Source organism: Capra hircus, chromosome 5 (assembly GCF_001704415.2).
Source record: "Capra hircus breed San Clemente chromosome 5, ASM170441v1, whole genome shotgun sequence".
Classification (NCBI taxonomy): domain Eukaryota; kingdom Metazoa; phylum Chordata; class Mammalia; order Artiodactyla; family Bovidae; genus Capra; species Capra hircus.
Window position 1 is genome coordinate 66017686 of NC_030812.1, and position 21467 is coordinate 66039152.

General features: G+C 45.8%; 1 protein-coding gene across 1 annotated transcript in view; it reads left to right on the top strand.

Moving 5' to 3' along the window:
* STAB2 (stabilin 2) overlaps positions 1-21467 on the top strand; it is a 176736-nt gene that overhangs the window by 59741 nt on the left and 95528 nt on the right. The window contains exons 16-25 of the mRNA XM_013964034.2: positions 428-481; positions 756-836; positions 2937-3089; positions 5229-5291; positions 8933-9019; positions 9860-9946; positions 11583-11694; positions 14707-14887; positions 16413-16506; positions 17384-17542. Of these exons, the coding sequence (XP_013819488.2) occupies positions 428-481; positions 756-836; positions 2937-3089; positions 5229-5291; positions 8933-9019; positions 9860-9946; positions 11583-11694; positions 14707-14887; positions 16413-16506; positions 17384-17542 (1071 nt within the window). The remainder of the gene's footprint in view (positions 1-427; positions 482-755; positions 837-2936; positions 3090-5228; positions 5292-8932; positions 9020-9859; positions 9947-11582; positions 11695-14706; positions 14888-16412; positions 16507-17383; positions 17543-21467) is intronic.

Sequence of the window (21467 nt, forward strand, 5' to 3'; positions counted from 1 at the left end):
TCTTAGAAAATCTAGAAGGTAGCCTTAGACATTGAGAGAGGTGATGGAGCAGAGTAACTGAGACCTTGAGTTACTTCTCAGGCTTATAGTCTAAGTTATAAATAGCTTTGCAACCTTGGACATGGCTTTAAAACTCAGTCTTATTATACATAAAATGAGTCAGTAGTATCCCCACCTCACAAGGCTGTTGGGAGGACTAAATGAGAGGTGCACATAATGGGAACATATGGGAACAGCCCCTGCCTGTCACAAAAAATGTTAGTTATTTGGGGGATGGGGTTTTTCTCACCCTGAATTTCCCAAGAGAGATTATGGGTCATTTATTTTTATTGACCAAGTGACCAGAGTCACTTGAGAAATTTTACACAAGAGAGGGAAATCTGCGTTTTCCTCAATGACTTCAAGAAGTATTTTGATTCCTTTGCAGGGATCTCGGAAGCTACTGGAACTCATCAGATACCACATTGTCCCATTTACTCAGGTTGGCCCTCCTTTCCTGCCCTATTTTTTTCCCCTGTTTTCAAGATATCTGGTCTTAAATTTCAATATTTTAGTGCTAGAGAATGTGTGACAATTATTTATTATCTTAGCTCTGAGCGCATGCTTATGTGAATAATGAACCTGTCATCTAAGAACTCTTCCCAACCCATTGCAGAAAGCTCCCATCACTTATTTCATAAACTTTCAAGTTATTTTTTCCAGTGAAGACTCTGGGCACTGCTCTCAGTATCTCTATTGTTCTCTTGTTCTTGCAGCTGGAAGTGGCCACCCTCATTTCGACCCCTCACATCAGGAGCATGGCCAACCAGATCATAAGATTTAACACAACCAACAAAGTAAGTGAAAACTCTGTCTCTGGTGTCATTGCTTACATGTGTTTTTTCCTCTGCTTATGGCTGTTCATCGGGTTATCCTACCTCAGCGCTAATTCACAGGCTTCAGCTCTTTGTGATTGCTTCACTCATTCATTATGTCTTTCTGCAAATACCTGCTGAGCAACTCCAAGTGTGTGAGTCTAAACTAGAAGCCAAGGATAAAGATGTGGAAAAGACAGGCCTACATTCCAACAAGGAAAGCAACCCTTAAGCAACTAATTAGTGACCAGTTAGTTATTTAGTTACAATTATAACAGAGCTCCCATGAGGAAGTTAAGAGGGCTCTGGAGCAGCAGAAGCAGCAACAGAAGTAGACAGCAGATCTGGGGCTCTAGAAGTCCTCAGTCAGGACGTGATGCTTCAAAGGATGAGTAGGAGCGAGTTCCAGGCAGAAGGCAAAGCAGGTGCAAAGGTCCTGAGGTGGGAGGGAACATGACTTATGTAAGAAACTCAAAGAAGGCAGTGTTATTCAGCTAACTTCTCAGGGTTGTAATATTAGCACAAATCTGGCAGCGGAGAGATTATGTCTCCTGTTGGTTCACTATGGATGGTGATGGCGATGCCCCCTCATCCTTTCAACAAGTTTCTGTTGGGTGCCAAGAATGTGCCAGGGATCATTCTATGCCCTCAAGTTTGGAACAAACAGATAGAAGTCCCTGGTTGCGTGGAACTTTCATTCTAGTAAATAAGATGATAGATCATGAGCAAATTAAATACATCCTATATCAGAGTAGTAAGTGTTAAGGTGAAAAAAAAAAAACAGCAAAGCAAAGATGGGAAATAGAAAGTGGGAATGGGGATGACACTTTAGATACAGTGTCTAAGAAATCCTCGTGGAGAAGAAAATATGTGAGCAAAGACCTGATGGAAATGAAGGAATAGGCACTGTGAGTACCTGGGGGCAGAGCACTCCAGAGAGAGGAAACAGAGTGCAAAAGCGCGAAGCAAGGAGCGTGCCGGCCTGAGCGAGGAACAGCAAGGTCCTCGGGGCCAGAACAGAGGGACAAGAGGAGTGAGGTCGGAGGAGGTCCAGGCGGTAAGAGGGAGAAGGAGAGGTGTGGTCAGGTCACACGTGGCCTAAAAACTCAGGGCGAGGATGACGGCTCTTAATTTAAAAGAGATGAAAAGCCGTTAGAGGATTTTGAGCAGTGGAATGATGTGATCAGACATACATCCGGGGAGATTATTTAGGAGGGAATGTGATCACTCGGAGAAGAGGGGCAGTGACTAGCAGGGAGACAGGGAAAGGGGTAAAATAGAGGCACACATTATTGGGCATAAGATAGGCGTAAGGATGTATTATACAACCTGGGCAGTGGAGTCATCATTTTCTAATAACTGTAAGTAGAAAACAACCTTTAGAATTTGTGTTGAAGTTTTTTAGTTAAAGGAATGATGGTGACTGAGAGCAGAGTGGTAGCTGAGACCTGGTAAGGAGTGGCTGAATTCTGAAGGTGTTTTGAAGGAGACCAACAGAATTTGCTGAGGGATCCAATGGGGGATGAGGAAAGAGGAAGCCAGAGATGTTTCCTGAGCTTCTGACTGGAGCCACCAGGAGGGTGGTGTTGCCATTAGTTTCACCCAGCGAGATTTGGAAGGAAAGTAGAGATCAGAATTCTCTGCTAATTTGTTCATTTTCTGCTCCCTCGCCTACAACATAAGCAGGAACTTGTCTGAGTTTGTTCACTGATATCTCCTGAGACCCCGAAGTAAAGTCACTCCAGTGTATCTGAGCAAATGGATCTCCATTTCACCATGGGGGTAAGACAGCTTGCCCAAGGTTTCATAGCAAATATATCACAGAACTCAAATAGTTACACCTCTTCCCCAGTCCAGCACCGGCAAGGACCATTTCTGCAAGGACATCCTTGCTTAGAATCAGCTGAGAATTCATTCAACAGAGTCGTCTTTCCCTGTCAGCCAAGCCCTCCTAACCACAATCCTCCCCTCAGCAGAAAGTTAAGTAAAGTTGAAGGCTCTTCCAAGAAGCTGCCACCATTCGGATCTGCCTGGGGGCCACCAGTGCTCCTCAGGCAGAAAGATGGCGTTGTTTCTCTCCAGGGACAGATTCTGGTGAATGGCATGGCACTGGAAGAAATGGAGGTCGCTGCCAAAAACGGCCGGATTTACACGCTGAGGGGAGTCCTCATACCTCCCTCCATCATCCCAATCCTGCCCCATCGATGTGATGAAACAAAGAGAGAGATGAGACTGGTAAGGAAACTCGGGAACTCGATAAGGGGACCCTAAAGAGCCCTCACAGAGCTGACCGCTCCGTCCTCATGATTCTGAGGGAACTGACGGGGAGAGTCTCACACGGGAGCCTTGTTGTAAAGGCGTTTCCATCTTCATGAAGAGGCAGGGGGGCCTGAGGTCCCATTTCACTGAACACAAACCAAAGTTCCTGGGGGAATTTCCACACTGACCATTGCTACCCTGGGATATTCATTTTCTAAAGCTGCCATAACAAGTTACCACGAAACAAGTGACTCAAAGTAACAAAAATTTATTCTCTCAACAGTTCTGGAAGCCCGAAGTCCAAAATCAGGGTTTCCTATTTCCATTGCAACTTTTTGGCTCAGCTGGTTTTAATCAGAACAACTAAATTTCAACAAGCTTGAACAACCTGGACCAGAGCCACCCCACAACAAGGCAGGGAGTCACAGCTGCCCTTGTCCTCCACAGACTTCCTTCCCTGAACTTGAACAACAGCTGCTCAGGGTGGGAGAGCTCTAAACAAGTCTAACTGTTGACTCCTGTCAAGACTTTCCTGCAGATTGTTCAAGAGCTTATTCTCCATTTCCCCCCAAAAAAGAATCAAGATGTGGGCTTGAGCCACCCAAAGAATTTTAGTTAAATAAGAAGAGCTTCCCCATAGCTACCTTAGAATGAAGTCTTCTTTTACTGTTTTATCTGGATTTAAATCAAACCAATGTGCTCTGGTTTAGGGTTGTTCTGATCAGATCTATTAGAAGTAGCAGTGAATTCTCTGAGAAGTATTGAGGGCTAATAAACAATACGAATAGCTAGTCCCTTCTAGAAATCTTTCAGAACCCATAGCTGCCTTTGGCCATGTATACTTAAATTTAGAGGTTTAACTAATAACTCTCTATACCAGTTAGGCAGAGAAGGCAATGGCACCCCACTCTAGTACTCTTGCCTGGAAAATCCCATGGATGGAGGAGCCTGGTAGGCTGCAGTCCATGGGGTCGCTGAGAGTTGGATACGACTGAGCGACTTCACTTTCACTTTTCACTTTCATGCATTGGAGAAGGAAATGGCAACCCACTCCAGTGTTCTTGCCTGGAGAATCCCAGACACGGGGGAGCCTGGTGGGCTGCCGTCTATGGGGTCGCACAGAGTCGGACATGACTGAAGTGACTTAGCAGCAGCAGCAGCAGCATACCAGTCAGGATCCCTGCCAGATACAGAATTTATCCCAATGGTTCAAATGAAGAGACTTTAATTAAGAACCTGTGACAGAGCACTTTTCAGTTTCCTGCATTAGAGAAAGAAATGGCAACCCACTCCAGTGTTCTTGCCTGGAGAATCCCAGGGACGGGGGAGCCTGGTGGGCTGCCATCTCTGGGGTCGCACAGAGTCGGACACGACTGAAGCGACTTAGCAGCAGTAGCAGCAGCAGACAGAGGGGTGGGCAGGGCTGAGGAAACAAGCAAGTGATGCTGGGCCATCCAAGGAGAAGCAGTGGCAGGAAACCAATACAACAGAGAATCAAGGGTGGGTAGGAGTGGGAATCATCTGCAGCCACTGGGAGCAGGGCAAAGGGAAGAAGAGGTGTCCACCAGGAGCTGCAGGGATGGCACTCGAGCAGAGAGGAAGCAAGAAAGAGATACCTTGACCCTGTCCTCCTCCTACCCACTGATATCCTGCTGGCTGCTCAGCCAGACCAATTGGAAACTGGTGAGGAAGCCCAAGGTTGACCTGCAGAAGCAAAGAACCCAGTAGAGAGGGTCAGAGGGACTTGAGTGTGTAGTCAATGCTAATGCTTCGTTCTTGGAGCAGGTGGGCAACTGCAGTGTCCCCTCGGGGGCAAGGGCCTCCCTACATGGCTGAGGGTTAACCTGAAGCCTGAGGCCTGCAGACGATCTGAACCTGAAAGAGGATGAGGAAGGGGCTCCCCTGAGCAGACCTAATTACTTCTCCCACACCTCTCTGGCGTTGACATCACTCCTTCTCTCTAGGGAGGAGGCAGTAGGGGCAGGGAGAGGGGCCAAGAGTGGGATGCTAGTGGGACCATCTTTCTAAGGGACATAAGGAGACATAAGGCCAGATGCAGGAGCTGCTGCCCCTTCTTATAGGGACCCCTGCACTGACCCCTGTCCTTCCTTCCAGGGCACCTGTGTGAGCTGTTCCATGGTGTACTGGAGCAAATGTCCTGCCGACTCCGAGCCCACAGTGAGTGTGACAGCTTCAGGGAAGCACACGTCACCCCAGCAACCCCACGGGTGTGATTTCTCATCCTTCCCACCTTCCCTCGTAAAAGATAATCATTCCAACTAGGATAATAAAAAGTTGCCTCTTAGCCTGCTCTATCTGGGGAGATGATAGAAAGATAGCTCACAGATCTGTGTTTGAGATCTTGCTCACTTATCCAAGGTAAGTTGCTTCACATTTTTACTCTAATTTTCTTGTCTGTAAATAGTAATAATAGTAATAGCAACATCTGCAGCAGAAGCAGGATTCAGTTCAGTTCAGTTCAGTCACTCAGTCATGTCTGACTCTTTGCGACCCCATGAATTGCAGCACTCCAGGCCTTCCTGTCCATCACCAACTCCTGGAGTTCACTCAAACTCACGTCCATTGAGTCAGTGATGCCATCCAGCCATCTCATCCTCTGTCGTCCCCTTCTCCTCCTGCCCCCAATCCCTCCCAGCATCAGAGTCTTTTCCAATGAGTCAACTCATTGCATGAGGTGGCCAGAGTATTGGAGTTTCAGCTTTAGCATCAGTCCTTCCAAAGAACACCAGGGACTGATCTCCTTTAGAATGGACTGGTTGGATCTCCTTGCAGTCCAAGGGACTCTTAAGAGTCTTCTCCAACACCACAGTACAAAAGCATCAATTCTTTGGCACTCAACTTTCTTCATAGCCCAACTCTCAGATCCATACATGACCACTGGAGAAACCATAGCCTTGACTAGACGGACCTTCGTTGGCAAAGTAATGTCTCTGCTTTTTAATATGCTATCTAGGTTGGTCATAACTTACCTTCCAATGACTAAGCGTCTTTTAATTTCATGGCTGCAACCACCATCTGCAGTGATTTGAGAGCCCCCCAAAAATAAAGTCTGACACTGTTTCCACTGTTTCCCCATCTATTTCCCATGATGTGATGGGACCGGATGTCATGATCTTCATTTTCTGAATGTTGAGCTTTAAGCCCACTTTTTCACTCTCCTCTTTCACTTTCATCAAGAGGCTTTTTAGTTCCTCTTTACTTTCTGCCATAAGGGTGGTGTCATCTGCATATCTGAGGTGATTGATATTTCTCCCAGCAATCTTTATTCCAGCTTGTGCTTCTTCCAGCCCCGCATTTCTCATGATGTACTCTGCATAGAAGTTAAATAAGCAGGGTGACAATATGCAACCTTGACGTACTCCTTTTCCTGTTTGGAACCAGTCTGTTGTTCCATGTCCAGTTCTAACTGTTGCTTCCTGACCTGCATATAGGTTTCTCAAGAGGCAGGTCAGGTGGTCTGGTATTCCCATCTCTTTCAGAATTTTCCACAGTTTATTGTGATCCACACAGCCAAAGGCTATGGCATAGTCAATAAAGCAGAAATAGATGTTTTAGCATAGATAAAAACCCAAGTGCAATGCCTGAATCAAATAGCCACTCAGTAAACATTCCCTCTCTAGTTTTCCTCTTAAATAAAACCTAGTGTTTGTTTAAGAGAGACAAAACTTCACCTCTACCCTCTTAGGGTCCTTGGCTGAGCCTGCAAATTAAGTTGATATAAGATAAATTAACAGGAGAAAAGCACAATTTTTTTTTAACATGTACATAAGTTCTGTCACTCAGTTGTGTCCAACTCTTTGCAACCCCATGGACTGCAGCACGCCAGGCCTCCCTGTCCATCACCAACTCCTGGAGCTTGCTCAAACTCATGTCCATTGAGTCGGTGATGCCATCCAGCCATCTCATCCTCTGTCTCCTCCTTACTTCAGTCTTTCCCAGCATCAAGGTCTTTTCCAATGAGTCATTTCTTCACATTAGGTGGCCAAAGTATTGGAGCTTCAGCGTCAGCATCAGTCCTTCCAGTGAATATTCAGGACTGATCTCCTTTAGGATGGACTGATTGGATCTCCTTGCAGTCCAAGGGACTATCAAGTCTTCTCCAGCACCACAGTTCAAAAGCATCAATTCCTCGGCACTCAGCTTTCTTTATAATCCAACTCTCACATCCATACATGACTACTGGAAAAACCATAGCTTTGACTAGACAGACCTTTGTCGGCAAGGTAATGTCTCTGCTTTTTAATATGCTATCTAGGTTGGTCATAGCTTTTCTTCCAAGGAGCAAACATCTTTTAATATCATGGCTGCAGTCACCATCTGCAGTGATTTTGGAGCCCCCCAAAATAAAATCTGTCACTGTTTCCACTGTTTCCCCATCTATTTGCCATGTAGTGATGGGACCAGGTGCCATGATCTTAGTTTTCTGAATGTTGAATTTTAAGCCAACTTTTTCACTCTTCTCTTTCACTTTCATCAAAAGTCTTTTTAGTTCTTCTTTGCTTTCTGCCGTAAGAGTGGTGTCATCTGTATATCTGAGGTTATTGATGGATGTGAGAGTTAGACTATAAAGTTGAGCACCAAAGAATTGATGCTTTTGAACTGTGGTGTTGGAGAAGATTCTTGAGAGTCCCTTGGACTGCAAGGAGATGCATGGGTCAGAGCCCAGAGAGCCCCAAACTGCCCCTCCCAGGCTCCTATGGTCTGTACTTGGCTAGGTATCCCAACAGCCAAAGAGAGGGTTGAGTACTTCTTCCTCAATGCCTTCAGAATTCTTCCAAACATCTAAGATTTTAGGATTTTATTGACTGTGGAAGTTTTCATTGATCTCTTCTTGAGTAAGAGCCTAAGATGAGGAGTACCTTGATACTAGTTTTTGTCGAACATAAAATTTGAGCCACGGATTAAATGCTCAGGATGAAAGTTGAGATCAGCACTTTTGTCCCATTTCACAGATTAGGCAGCTTGAGGCCCAGGAGGCAGTATGACTTGCCTCTGAGATCCTAAAGTTAATAGGTGGTAAGACCCATTCTCTCGACCTACCACTTACCAGCAGTGTTTCTTAGAAAGAAGATTTAACCTGTCCAGGCCTCAGTTTCCTCATCTATTAAAAAAAGGGATAAGAAATATCCATACAGAGTTAAAGAATGATGATCTCCTATGGGCAGTGTGTCTGGCCCTAGGAGGTTCTCAATAAATGGTAGTTCTCAAACATTCTGAGTGGGTATCAGAGGTTAGAGAATGGTAGGAAATCTGCCCCTATAATGCCACAGACTGCACTGTTTTGTTTGGTAGATCTTTGTACAAACTAGGGTGGAACTCTCTAATAGCTCCAGAATTTCTGTATAGAACGAGGTTTTGTGTGTATGTGCTAAGCTGCTTCAGTCATGTCTGACTCTTTGCAATCCTGTGGACAGTAGCCCTCCAGGTTCCTTTGTCCAAGAAGAGGTTAGAGATGGTTATTAATTGAAAGGAAGGCTAAACCACACCCGCGATGTACAGGAACATGTTCCCTGATCGATCAGCAATGTCTGCCAGGACACAAGAGGGGATGAAAGGTACCTTCGCCCCAGGTCATCATGCAAACCCTGGCCTGTATTCTCCCAACAAGGAAACAGAGGCCTAACAGGTGACCGAGTTCTGCCTGGAGCCGTGTGAGCTGTGTGCTTTAGTGCTCTATCCTGGCACCGATGATGGTAAACTGAAGGAGATAGATCGTCTAGTGTATAGAGAAGCCAAGTGATGCCCAGATGACCTCAAAATGCAGACTGCAGTGCTTTTTCTTCTTGACTTTCTTCCAGACACTCTTTGTTCACAAGTGTATCTACCCTGGCCGAATCAGGAGCCTGAAGAATGGATGTGCCAGATACTGTAATGCCACCGTGAAGGTGAGGCATGTGTATGTGGCCGGGGACCTCATCCAGGCCACCAAGGCCCATACAGAAGCCAGCAGGCTGGGCAGTTCTTAGGCCCCAGGCAGGATCTGTGAATCAGAGGTTGCCAGTGGGAGCTTGGCCACACTTTCCTGCAAAGGAAGCTTGGAGCAGAGTCTCCATGTGGTGGCCAGGTTGCCTCTTCCCTGCATCTTTGCATCCATCCCATGGTTCCTATGGCTCTTAACACAGAGCCCCCACCCCTGACACTCCCCTACCTGGCGCACACTCAGCAGTGCCCCAGCGTGTCTCTCACCCTCATTCCCACCTCAGCATGTGTGCCTTTGCTGTTTCCTCTCTCAGGATGCTTTTCCATGTTTTCTCGGGGCTGACTCATCTCTCAAGTCTCCATTCCACCATCACTTCCTCTGTCACCACCCAATCCACAGTGGCCCCACACCTCTGTCCCCAGCCACCACTTGATAACAGCACTTCATTTTCCCAGCACATACCACTCTCTGAAATCCTCTTTTTTGTTTTTTAATTTATTATTTTTGTCTTCCCTGACTAGCTGGAACATAGGTTCCATGAGCACAAGCCCGTGTCTCTGTTGCTCGTACAGTGCCAGAGCCGGGCAGGCAGCCAGGGGCAGCCCTCAGGAGGTTCACGGTGAACAGATGGCTGAGCACAAGCCACGCTGTCATCCACCCAAGAAAAAGGCATTCTCCTGGGAAGGGAGGGGGGCTGATACTGTTTGTGATTATAATAGAAATGAAAATGAATAAGATTAATTTCCTTTGAGGAACTGGCACTCTGCTTGGGATTCCAAAAGGCAACATGCATTTTGTTTTTCAGATTCCAAAATGCTGCAAAGGCTTCTACGGGCCAGACTGCAACCAGTGCCCAGGAGGCTTCTCGAATCCGTGTTCCGGGAATGGGCAGGTGATAAGGGCTGAGGCTTGCTTTTTCACAAAGGCTGAGGTTGACCTGTGTTGTTGTTCAGTTGCTCTTGGAACTCTTTTCAACCCCATGGACTGCAGCATGCCAGGCTTCCCTGTCCTTCACTGTCTCCTGGAGTTCGCTCAAACTTATGCCCATTGAGTCTGTGATGCCATCCAACCATCTCATCCTCTGTCGTCCCCTTCTCCTCCTGCCCTCAATCTTTCCCAGCATCCGGGTCTTTTCTAACGAGTTGGCTCTTTGCATCAGGTGGCCAAAGTATTGATAGCTTCACTATCAATCCTTCCAGTAAATATTCAGGGTTGATTTCCATTAGGATTAACAGGTTTCACCTCCTTGTAGTCTAAGGGACTCTCAAGAGTCTTCTCCAAAACTATAGTCCAAAGACATCAGTTTTTTGGCACTCAGCTTTCTTTATGGTCCAACTCTCACATCCATACATGACTACTGGAAACACCATAGCTTTGACTAGACAGACCTTTGCTGGCAAAGTAATGTTTCTGACCTATGTAAAGTAAAAAAAAAAAAAAGAATTCTTAAAACCATTAAACCAAGAAATGATTCAATGCCAGTCACAGTTCCCAGGGAACAAAAGAAACAGATCAGTTGTTAAAAGAACAGAAGATGTCTACAGGTGAAGGAATCTTTCCTGGGGAAGTGGCAGGGGGCAGAGTGTCCGGCAAGGTCCCTTCTGGCCTGCTTTCCTACTGCTGAAGGCATGACCTTGAACAACTCAGCAAGGCTTTCTGGACCCCACTTTCCTCCTGTGGGAGATAGCATTGTTGGCCTGTATTAACGTTCCAAGATTTTTTAGGACCAAAATTTTGTTATTCTTTAAAAAAAAAAGAAAACAAGAAACTGCTCAGTGAATGCTTTTTTAGCCCACCTACAAAACCTGGCTTAATGAAGTGCAAGAGCCAAAACTTGACTCATCTAGCATGGAGGCCAGGGCTGAACAATCAAAGGTAAAAGTGGCTGTGGTTCGTTTGGGGAAATTATGGATCTGCACATATAAGAAATCCATGCCAAAAATATGCCTCTTTCAAGGAAGGAAAAACTGCCTGACCACCAAGGGGGACACCGCACAGACGAGGGTAATAGGGCGAAGCTGCTACAAATTAACCTCTGTAGCTGGGAGATCTGTTTGGGGCCAAAAGCCCTATTGTGATGCATATCAGTCAATACAAATCTAACCTTGAAACTGCTGGAGAGCTAGGAGGCAAAATGCTCACACTGAAGGGACAAACACCGCCATTTGGAATCACATAGCTGAGCACGTGAGAATCTGTAGAGAAAGGATGGCCTTCATTCTGAAGGTTGGAGGTTTATCAGTCCGACCCTTAAGCATTGTGTAGAGGTTCCAGTTGTGACCGACCCCCGTCAAATGACTTCCTGTAAAATTCTGAATCCTGGCTCAGGATTCCTATATGTCATTCTCTTAGCTTTGTACCTAATACCCACGGCTCCACTTTCCACAAGGGTTCCCAGGGAGTCATTTCAAGCAGAATCTGAGTCAAAGAAGCAGGTCAGGAAACAAAAGCATCTGGGACTCCTGGCCAGGGGTAGTGGGTGGGAGGTGTGTTGTCCTGACGGCCAGGGGCCCTGTCTTTGTTCCCAGTGCGCCGACGGCCTTGATGGCAACGGGACGTGTGTTTGCCAGGATGGCTTCCAAGGCTCCCGGTGCCAGTTCTGTTCAGACCCCAGTAAATACGGACCTCGGTGTGACAAAAGTAAGTGTCGTTTCCAGAGCTGCCTTCCGCTCCTTAGCCAGGGTCCCCACGGCTCTGCGGTGCAATCCTGGTGTTGGGTGCCCCTTTGCGTGGTGGGTGCCCCTGTCACAGGGCATTTCTTAAGCCCTTGGGTCCCAAATGCTAGCATGTGCCAGGTTGCTGAGCCCTCTCACAGAGCTCTGAGATAGAAGGGCTGAGTGGTACCCTGGGGATTTGCAGCTCTTAACAAGTCCCCTGGGGTATCAGCACCACTGACCCAAGACCACCTTTAAAAACCAGCGGGGTTTCCCATGTACCTGAACTGATCACAGACTTCTTATCAGCACATAGCCCCCCCACCTTTCAAGCAGTCGTCTTCCATCAGCTCCTCCCTTTGCTAAATGTGTGGCCTTGGGTTAGTTAGGCCTCAGTTTCCTCATCTATAAAATGAGAGTCATATTGGTAACTACCTCATAAGGCTAGTACAAGTTATAAATGGAAAACACTTGCCCAGGAACGATGCCTCGCACCTAGAATGCACTACCAATATTATTATCTATTATTGTCATTCTTACCTATTATTGTTGGCACTGTTGCTGTTATGCTAAGTTCAGTGACATAAATGTCAGGAAACTCATAGAACATGTAGAAAGTTCCACAATACTAGGTATTGAAAAATGTACAGCTATATAATCTTAGAAAATACATTGTTCTTAAAAATAATACAATGTGAATATATAAGTATATAAATAAAAATATACACCTCTGTGTATCAAAGCTAAGATCAGAACTCACGGGGGGGAAAAAATGGCTTCCTTGGTGGCTCAGTGGTAAAGAATCTGCCTGCAATGCAGGAGACCTGGGTTCAATCCCTAGGTCAGGAAGATCCTCTGGAGAAGGAAATGGCAACCCACTCCAGTAATCTTGCCTGGAAAATCCCATGGACAGAGAAGCCTGGCAGGCTATAGTCCATGGGGTCAGAAGAGTTGGACACAACTTAGTGACTAAACCACCACCGCCAAGCTGAGATCAGAACTTGATGGGGAAAAAAAAAGAATAGATCAGAGCTTGCTGTGGAGTCAGACCAACATGAAATTAAAGCTCCATTCTGAAACTTACTGGCTGTATGACCTTAGAGGGAGTCCCCTGGTAGTCCAGTGGTTAGGACTCCGTGGTTTCACTGCTGAGGGCATAGGTTCTGTCCCTAGTCAGAAAATTAAGTTCCCACCAGCCATGTGGTACAGTAAAAAAAAAAAAAAAAAAATTGAGACCTTAGAAAAAGTCTCTCATTGAAGCTCAGTTTCCCCATTTATAACATGAAGACAATACTGTACCCACTTCCTAGGTGGCTGATTAAGTTGGATCATAATTGAAGACTTTAGCCCAGGGCACGTACCTAGCAAATAATCAGTAAATGAAGCCATTCTTACTACTAACACTGCTAACTCCACTCATATGTTACAAAACACACAACCCCTCTCCTCTCTTACCGTATCTGATTTTCACAACTACCTCTCAAGAGGGATGGGACACGAGAGCCCAGCAGAGTCAGGGCTGCCTATCCTAGTCCAATGCTCTTTTTGCCAAATAAGGTTTCTGAGGGAAGAAAATAGGAGCTTATTCCAAAACCTGTTGATAGGCATTTTTATGAGGCTAGCAGGCAGGATGCTAAGGCTGGGAAAGGACTGGCAGGCTTCCTGCTCCAAAGCCTCTTGTCCGGGTTTGTGACTGCCCACCATCTCACACTGGGGAGCTTCCTCTTCTTTCTGGGGTCTTGTTCCTTGCTAACTAAGCCCTGACTTTCATAAAAGTTTATGGAAAGTCTTTTTTGTTTTAAATCTCTTCCAGCCCCCACTCACTATGTTTCTTTTTCCTGGATGCTGGCTCCAAGCCCCCATACTAATTCCTCTCCCCACAGTCCCTTCTGGGGCAAAACCACAGATTCCTTCATTTCTGATCATATTCAAACCCCCAAATCCTTGCCACCTGCCTTTGAGAATCTCTAGAGTGTGAGCCTGACTCTGATAAGCTGGCTCACATTGCAGCAATTTTTAAATATTTGTAATCAAAAGCAAAGTTAGCAGCTAAAGTTTAAGATGATAACAGACAGGTGGAAATGCCAGCCGATTTACTGATCTACTGTTAGTGACTCATGGTCACTAACTGAAATGGAATTTGAAGGTCTGAGTTCGAGTCCCTGTATGGGAACTTACCAGCAAGTTAGGCAAATTAGACAATCACCTCTCTGGGCCTGTTTCCTCATCTTGAACATGGGAATGGTAACTATCTCTTGAAGCTGGTGACTATGAATGAGAGTGGTTTGGTCGCTAAGTCTTGTCTAACTCTGTGACCTCGTGAACTGTAGCCCGCCATGCTTCTCTATCCATGGGATTTCCCAGGCAAGAATACTGGAGTAGGTTGCCATTTCCTTCTCCAAGAGATCTTCCTGACCCAGGGATCAAACCCAGGTCTCCTGCATTGTAGGCAGATTCTTTTACTGCCTGAGCCACCAGGGAAACACCGTAATTGAGAGGGTACAGGTTAAAGGCTGGCCCAATGCCTAGAACAAGGTCAATGTGCAAATACTGGCCATCAGTGAGCATCGGTCTGCTATGATAGAGAGTGAAGAACACATATATAAGCCGCACATCAGAGGCTGTGCTGGCAGGAGAAATCACTTCTGTTTATTCCAGAACCTCTTCAGGAGAGGGCAGAAAATGTCAGACTAAACTCTCCAACAGGAATTAGGTGAAAATTGAGCTCCTTGGCTGCTTTCGTTCATCACAACCCACCCTCCCACCGCACCGCACACACAGACACACACAGCAGTACAGAGGTCGAGCTCTTCTCTCTGAAAGCTGTCCTGGCACAGGGACAAAGATGCTCCCAGAGCCTTCCCAGGCTCAGCCACCAGGTCTGTCCTGACAGGAGTGAGGAGACAGGGGTTGAGGATGGGAGACTTCCTCTGTGACCCATGTGCCCATTGCTAAGCTTGGCCCCAAGCCCTGAATGGCCCTTTTCCTTCTCCTTCAGCATGTCCGTGCATTTTCGGAACGTGTGATAACAGGATTGACAGCGACGGCGCCTGCCTTCCTGGGACCTGCAGGAATGGCTCTGCGGGGAGATTCTGCCACAAGCAGACCTCAGTCTGTGGGCCCTACGTGCAATTCTGTCACATCCATGCCACCTGTGAATACAGTGATGGGACGGCAAGGTGGGCCCAGGGCAGGCATGCCACCCTGTTACCTGCAGACAGACCCAACCCATATCTAACCTCTCTATGAACCAAGGCCTATTCCCTCCAGCTGCCAGCACAGCTTTAGGGGAGAAAACCTCAGACTGAGCTGGGTTCAGATTGTAGCACTTCCTACTTTTGAAACCTAACCAGCTGTGTGACTTTGGGCAGTTACTTAACCTCTCTGAGCCTCACTTTCCTCATCAGTACAATAAGGGTGATGTTGCATACCTGGCAGGGCAGTTGTGGAGGTCAAAACAACTGAGTGTCAAAGCACCCAGCACCAGGGCTAGTACATCATAGGTCTTCAGTCATGGAAACTGCAATGATTACCATCACTCATGTGAAAGAAATGAAGATTAACTCACCAACTTTCCAACCCTTTAAAATCTCTTTTACTTCCTAAGATCATTAATAATAACTCCCATATTAAAGACATCTTACAGGAAAACTGGGTCTTTGGATCACCAGTTGATGTCTTAATGTTGTCTAACATATACAATGGGCTGGTGTGGGGGGCGGGGGAGTCAGAGAAAATTTTCCTCTCTGAGAATATATGATTCAAAAGCAGCATCTACACAAAAAATTTCCTGGAAAATGCAGACCTGAGGAATTCTTGGCCTTATTTTTGCAGCACTTTTCTTAATTTGGGCTTCCCTTGTGGCTCAGCTGGTAAAGAATCTGCCGGCAATGCAGGAGACCTGGGTTCAATCCCTGAGTTGGGAAGATCCCCTGGAGAAGGAAAAGGCTACCCACTCCAGTTTTCTGGCCTGGGGAATTCCGTGGACTGTATAGTCCATCAGGTCACAGAATCAGACACTGAGCGACTTTCACTTTTCTTAATTTGGAGTTACCTAGTTAAGTGCATCCATCCCTGTTTATGGCCAACCTCCCCCACCAGTCTGCAGGCTGCACAGGGGAGAGACTGACGCTGCTCTTCCATGGTGGTACAATAGAAATGCATCTTCCTAAGGGGTTATATGGACTTCCCTGTGGCTCAGACAGTAAAGGATCTGCCTGCAGTTCGGGAGACCTGGGTTCGATCTCTGGTTGGAAAGATCCCCTGGAGAAGAGAATGGCCACCCATTCCAGTATTCTTGCCTGGAGAATCCCATGGACAGAGGAGCCTGGCAGGCTGCGGTGCATAGGGTCGCAAACAGTTGGACACTATGGAGCAACTAACATTTTCACTTTCACACATAGCTTTATAAAGATGTTAAACCCATTTTCCAGATAAGGAAACAGGTTCCCAAAGGTTAAAGGACTCACCCAGGGTCCCACAACTGCTAAAAGGTGGGGCCTGGATTCCCAGCCAGGTGTGTCTGACTATAGAGACAGGAGTGGCCCTGACCACTATGCCATTTGCTCCCCTCATAAGGGCAAAGCGTCAGGGTGCTCAGCCATGAACCCGGCCACCTCTAGCTAGCTGGACTTTTGGGAGTGGGGTGGGGATAGTTGGTACTTACATTTCTGGGGCTGACTGTGTGCTTACTCTTCTTTGCAGCTGTGTTTGCAAACCAGGATATGAAGGAGATGGAAGCTTCTGTGTGGAGATGGACCCTTGTTCAGGATCAACCCCGGGGGGCTGCAGCCGCTATGTGAGTGTTGCTCTTTATATCCAGGCTTCCGGGTGATTTAGGAAATTCTGAAGGAAGGCAGTGTTGAATGACTTCATGGCATGAGGCATATTTGCTTGAACCCTGCATTTTACAGATGGTGCCAGGTGCTTTCTGTGACCCTCCAGTTCTAAAATCGACACATGCTGGGGGTCCAGGTCTCTTCCCTACAGTTTAATAACTGCTGTCCCTGCTGCTTCTCTATAGCCACAGCCAGAGTGGATCAGATCCTGTTTCCCCCACATGCTGAAACCCCGTCGGGAACTTCCCCTGGCTCTGATGGTGAAAACAGATGCAAGTGCCTTGCCCGACTCTCCAGACTGCCTTTGGACAAGCCCCACCCACTCAGCCTCATCTGCACAGCTCTCCTTGCTCTCCTCACTCTGTCCTTCAGCCTCCTGGTGTCACCCTGAAGGGCCTGGAACTCATACAGACAGGAGCTTGGGTTAAAACATCCTCTGTACCTGGGTTTATGCCTCTTCGTGGCTGTGTGACCTTGGGCAAGTCACTTAGCTCCTCTGAGCCTCAGTTCCCTTATCTGTAGTTAGAGATAATCACAGTACCTTTCTCAAGATGAAGGCTTACACCTGCCAAACATTCAGAACCATCCCTGACTCAATAAGTGGCAGTGATGTTAGCAACACTGGCCATTAGCTGGTCAACAACAAGCCAGTCTGTTCTTTAAATCATCTTAGCTTGTCCATCGATCTCAATGCAAGTGTGTATTTTAATCATTTCCTTTGTACTCCATGAAAATATTTACCTCTTCAGGGGACCTCTGGAAATCCTTCTTTTGCACTTACAATCACGTGGCTGGCCTGGCGTTTCAGAGGCTTTGTTGCTGCTTTTCCTCTTGTAGGCAGAATGCATCAGAACTGGCAGGGGCACCCACACCTGCGTATGCCGTCAGGGATGGACCGGGGATGGAAGAGATTGCTCAGAGATCAACCCCTGCTTGCTGCCCAGTGCTGGAGGCTGCCACCACAATGCGACCTGCTTGTATGTAGGCCCCGGGCAGGTAGGCGTGATGAGGTGGAGGGCAAAGAAGAAACACGATTCCTGCAGTGGGTTTTCTTTTTTTCTCTAAACACAGAAGTACTCTGGCTAGAACTTACTGCAACTCTTTAATCATTTGTAACAGTGGGAAGGAGTTAATTGTCGCAACAAACCTGTGACTAGGTAGTATATTTTCTTTACCTTTTGACCCCATTCACCCACACCCCACCTCTGGCAGCCACCAATCTGTTCTCCATATCTGTGAGCTTGGTTTTGTTTGTTTGTTTTTTAGATTCCACATATACGTGAGATCATATGCTGTTTGTCTTTTTCTCACCTGTTTCACTTAGCATAATGTCCTCAAGGTCCATCCATGATGTTACAAATGGAAGATTTCACTCTTTCTTTGGCCGAATAGTACTCTAATGTATACACACCCTACATATTCTTTATCCATTCATCTGCAATGGTCAGTTTGGTTGCTTCCATGTCTTGGCTATTGCAAATAATGCTGCAATGAACATGGGGGTGCATCTATCCTATCAAGATAGTGTTTTCATATTTTTCAGACAAATATCCAGAAGTGGAATTGCTGGAACATATGGTAGTTCTGTTTTTAACTTTTTTGAGGAAACTCCATACTATTTTCCAAAGTGCCTGCACCAATCTGCATTCATACAAATAGTGCACAAGGATTCCTTTTCTTCACATCCTCACCAACACTGTATTATTTCTTGTCTTTTTGATGATAGCCTTTCTTACAGATATGAGATGAGATACCTCGTTGTGGTTTCGATTTGCATTTCTCTGATTATCAGTGATGTCGAGCATCTTTTCATGTACTTATTGGTTATCTATATGTCATCTTTGGCAAAATGTCCATTCAGATCATTTACCCATTCTTTAAAATCATAACAGATTGTGATTTGTAACTATTTTCTCCCATCCCATAAGTTTCCTTTTCATTTTATTGTTGCTTTCCTTTGCTATACAGAAGCTTTCTCATTTAATGTAATCCCACTTGCTGTAAAGAGCAATATTGCATAGGAACCTGGAATGTCAGGTCCATGAATCAAGGCAAATTGGAAGTGGTCAAACAAGAGATGGCAAGAGTGAACGTTGACATTCTAGAAATCAGCGAACTAAAATGGACTGGAAAGGGTGAATTTAACTCAGATGACCATTATATCTACTACTGGGGGCAGGAATCCCTCAGAAGAAATGGAGTAGCCATCATGGTCAACAGAAGAGTCTGAAATGCAGTACTTGGATGCAATCTCAAAAACGACAGAATGATCCCTGTTCATCTCCAAGGCAAACCATTCAATATCACGATAACCGAACCAGTAATGCTGAAGAAGCTGAAGTTGAATGGTTCTATGAAGACCTACAAGATGTTTTAGAACTAACACCCAAAAAAGATGTCCTTTTCATTAGAGGGGACTGGAATGCAAAAGTAGGAAGTCAAGAAACACCTGGAGTAACAGGCAAATTTGGCCTTGGAATGTGGAATGAAGCAGGGCAAAGACTAATGGAGTTTTGCCAAGAAAATGCACTGGTCATAGCAAACACCCTCTTCCAACAACACAAGAGAAGACTCTACACATGGACATCACCAGATGGTCAACACCAAAATCAGATTGATTATATTCTTTGCAGCCAAAGATGGAGAAGCTCTATACAGTCAGCAAAAACAAGACCAGGAGCTGACTGTGGCTCAGATCATGAACTCCTTATTGCCAAATTCAGACTCAAATTGAAGAAAGTAGGGGAAACGGCTAGACCATTCAGGTATGACCTAAATCAAATCCCTTATGATTATACAGTGGAAGTGAGAAATAGATTAAAGGGCCTAGATCTAATAGACAGAGTGCCTGATGAACTGTGGAATGAGGTTCGTGACATTGTACAGGAGACAGGGATCAAGACCATCCCCATGGAAAAGAAATGCAAAGAAGCAAAATGGCTGTCTGGGGAGGCCTTACAAATAGCTGTGAAAAGAAGAGAAGTGAAAAGCAAAGCAGAAAAGGAAAAATATAAGCATCTGAATGCAGAGTTCCAAAGAATAGCCAGAAGAGATAAGAAAGCCTTCTTCAGCGATCAATGCAAAGAAATAGAGGAAAAGAACAGAATGGGAAAGACTAGAGATCTCTTCAAGAAAATTAGAGATACCAAGGGAACATATCATGCAAAGATGGGCTTGATAAAGGACAGAAATGGTATGGACCTAACAGAAGCAGAAGATACTAAGAAGAGGTGGCAAGAATACACAGAAGAACTGTACAAAAAAGATCTTCACGACACAGATAATCACGATGGTGATATCACTCATCTAAAGCCAGACATCCTGGAATGTGAAGTCAAGTGGGCCTTAGAAAGCATCACTAAGAACAAAGCTGGTAGAGGTGATGGAATTCCAGTTGAGCTATTTCAAATCCTGAAAGATGATGCTGTGAAAGTGCTACACTCAATATGCCAGCAAATTTGGAAAACTCAGCAGTGGCCACAGGACTGGAAAAGGTCAGTTTTCATTCCAATCCCAAAGAAAGGCAATGCCAAAGAATGCTCAAACTACTGCACAATTGCACTCATCTCGCATGCTAGTAAAGTAATGCTCAAAATTCTCCAAGCCAGGCTTCAGCAATACATAAACCATGAACTTCCAGATGTTCAAGCTGGTTTTAGAAAAGGCAGAGGAACCAGAGATCAAATTGCCAGCAACCGCTGCATCATGGAAAAAGCAAGAGAGTTCCAGAAAAACATCTATTTCTGCTTTATTGACTATGCCAAAGCCTTTGACTGTGTGGATCACAATAAATTGTGGAAAATTCTGAAAGAGATGGGAATACCGGACCACCTAACCTGCCTTTTGAGAAATCTGTATGCAGGCCAGGAAGCAACAGTTAGAACTGGACATGGAACAACAGACTGGTTCCAAATAGGAAAAGGAGTACGTCAAGGCTGTATATTGTCACCCTGCTTATTTAATTTCTATGCAGAGTACATCATGAGAAACACTGGGCTGGAAGAAGCACAAGCTGGAATCCAGATTGCTGGGAGAAATATCAATCACCTCAGATATGCAAATGACACCACCCTTATGGCAGAAAGTGAAGAGGAACTAAAAAGCCTCTTGATGAAAGTGAAAGAAGAGAGCAAAAAAGTTGGCTTAAAGCTCAACATTCAGAAAATGAAAATCATGGCATCCGGTCCCATCACTTCATGGGAAAGAGATGGGGAAACAGTGGAAACAGTGTCAGACTTTATTTTTGGGGGGCTCCAAAATCACTGTAGATGGTGACTGCAGCCATGAAATTAAAAGACGCTTACTCCTTGGAAGAAAAGTTATGACCAACCTAGATTGCAACCTAGATATTCAAAAGCAGAGACATTACTTTGCCGACTAAGGTCCGTCTAGTCAAGGCTATGGTTTTTGCAGTGGTCATGTATGGATGTGAGAGTTGGACTGTGAAGAAGGCTGAGCACCCAAGAATTGATGCTTTTGAACTATGGTGTTGGAGAAGACTCTTGAGAGTCCCTTGGACTGCAAGGAGATCCAACCAGTCCATTCTGAAGATCAGCCCTGGGATTTCTTTGGAAGAAATGACGCTAAAAGTGAAGCTCCAGTACTTTGGCCACCTCATGCAAAGAGTTGACTCATTGGAAAAGACCCTGATGCTGGGAGGGATTGGGGGCAGGAGGAGAAGGGGACGACAGAGGATGAGATGGCTGGATGGCATCACTGACTCGATGGACGTGAATCTGAGTGAACTCCGGGAGTTGGTGATGGACAGGGAGGCCTGGTGTGCTGCGATTCATGGGGTCGCAAAGAGTCGGACACGACTGAGTGACTGAACTGAACTGGACCATTCAGGTACTATTACATTAAAAAGGAACTGAGGCATGGAGAAGTTACATACTTTGCTCATGTTACACAAAAACCAAAC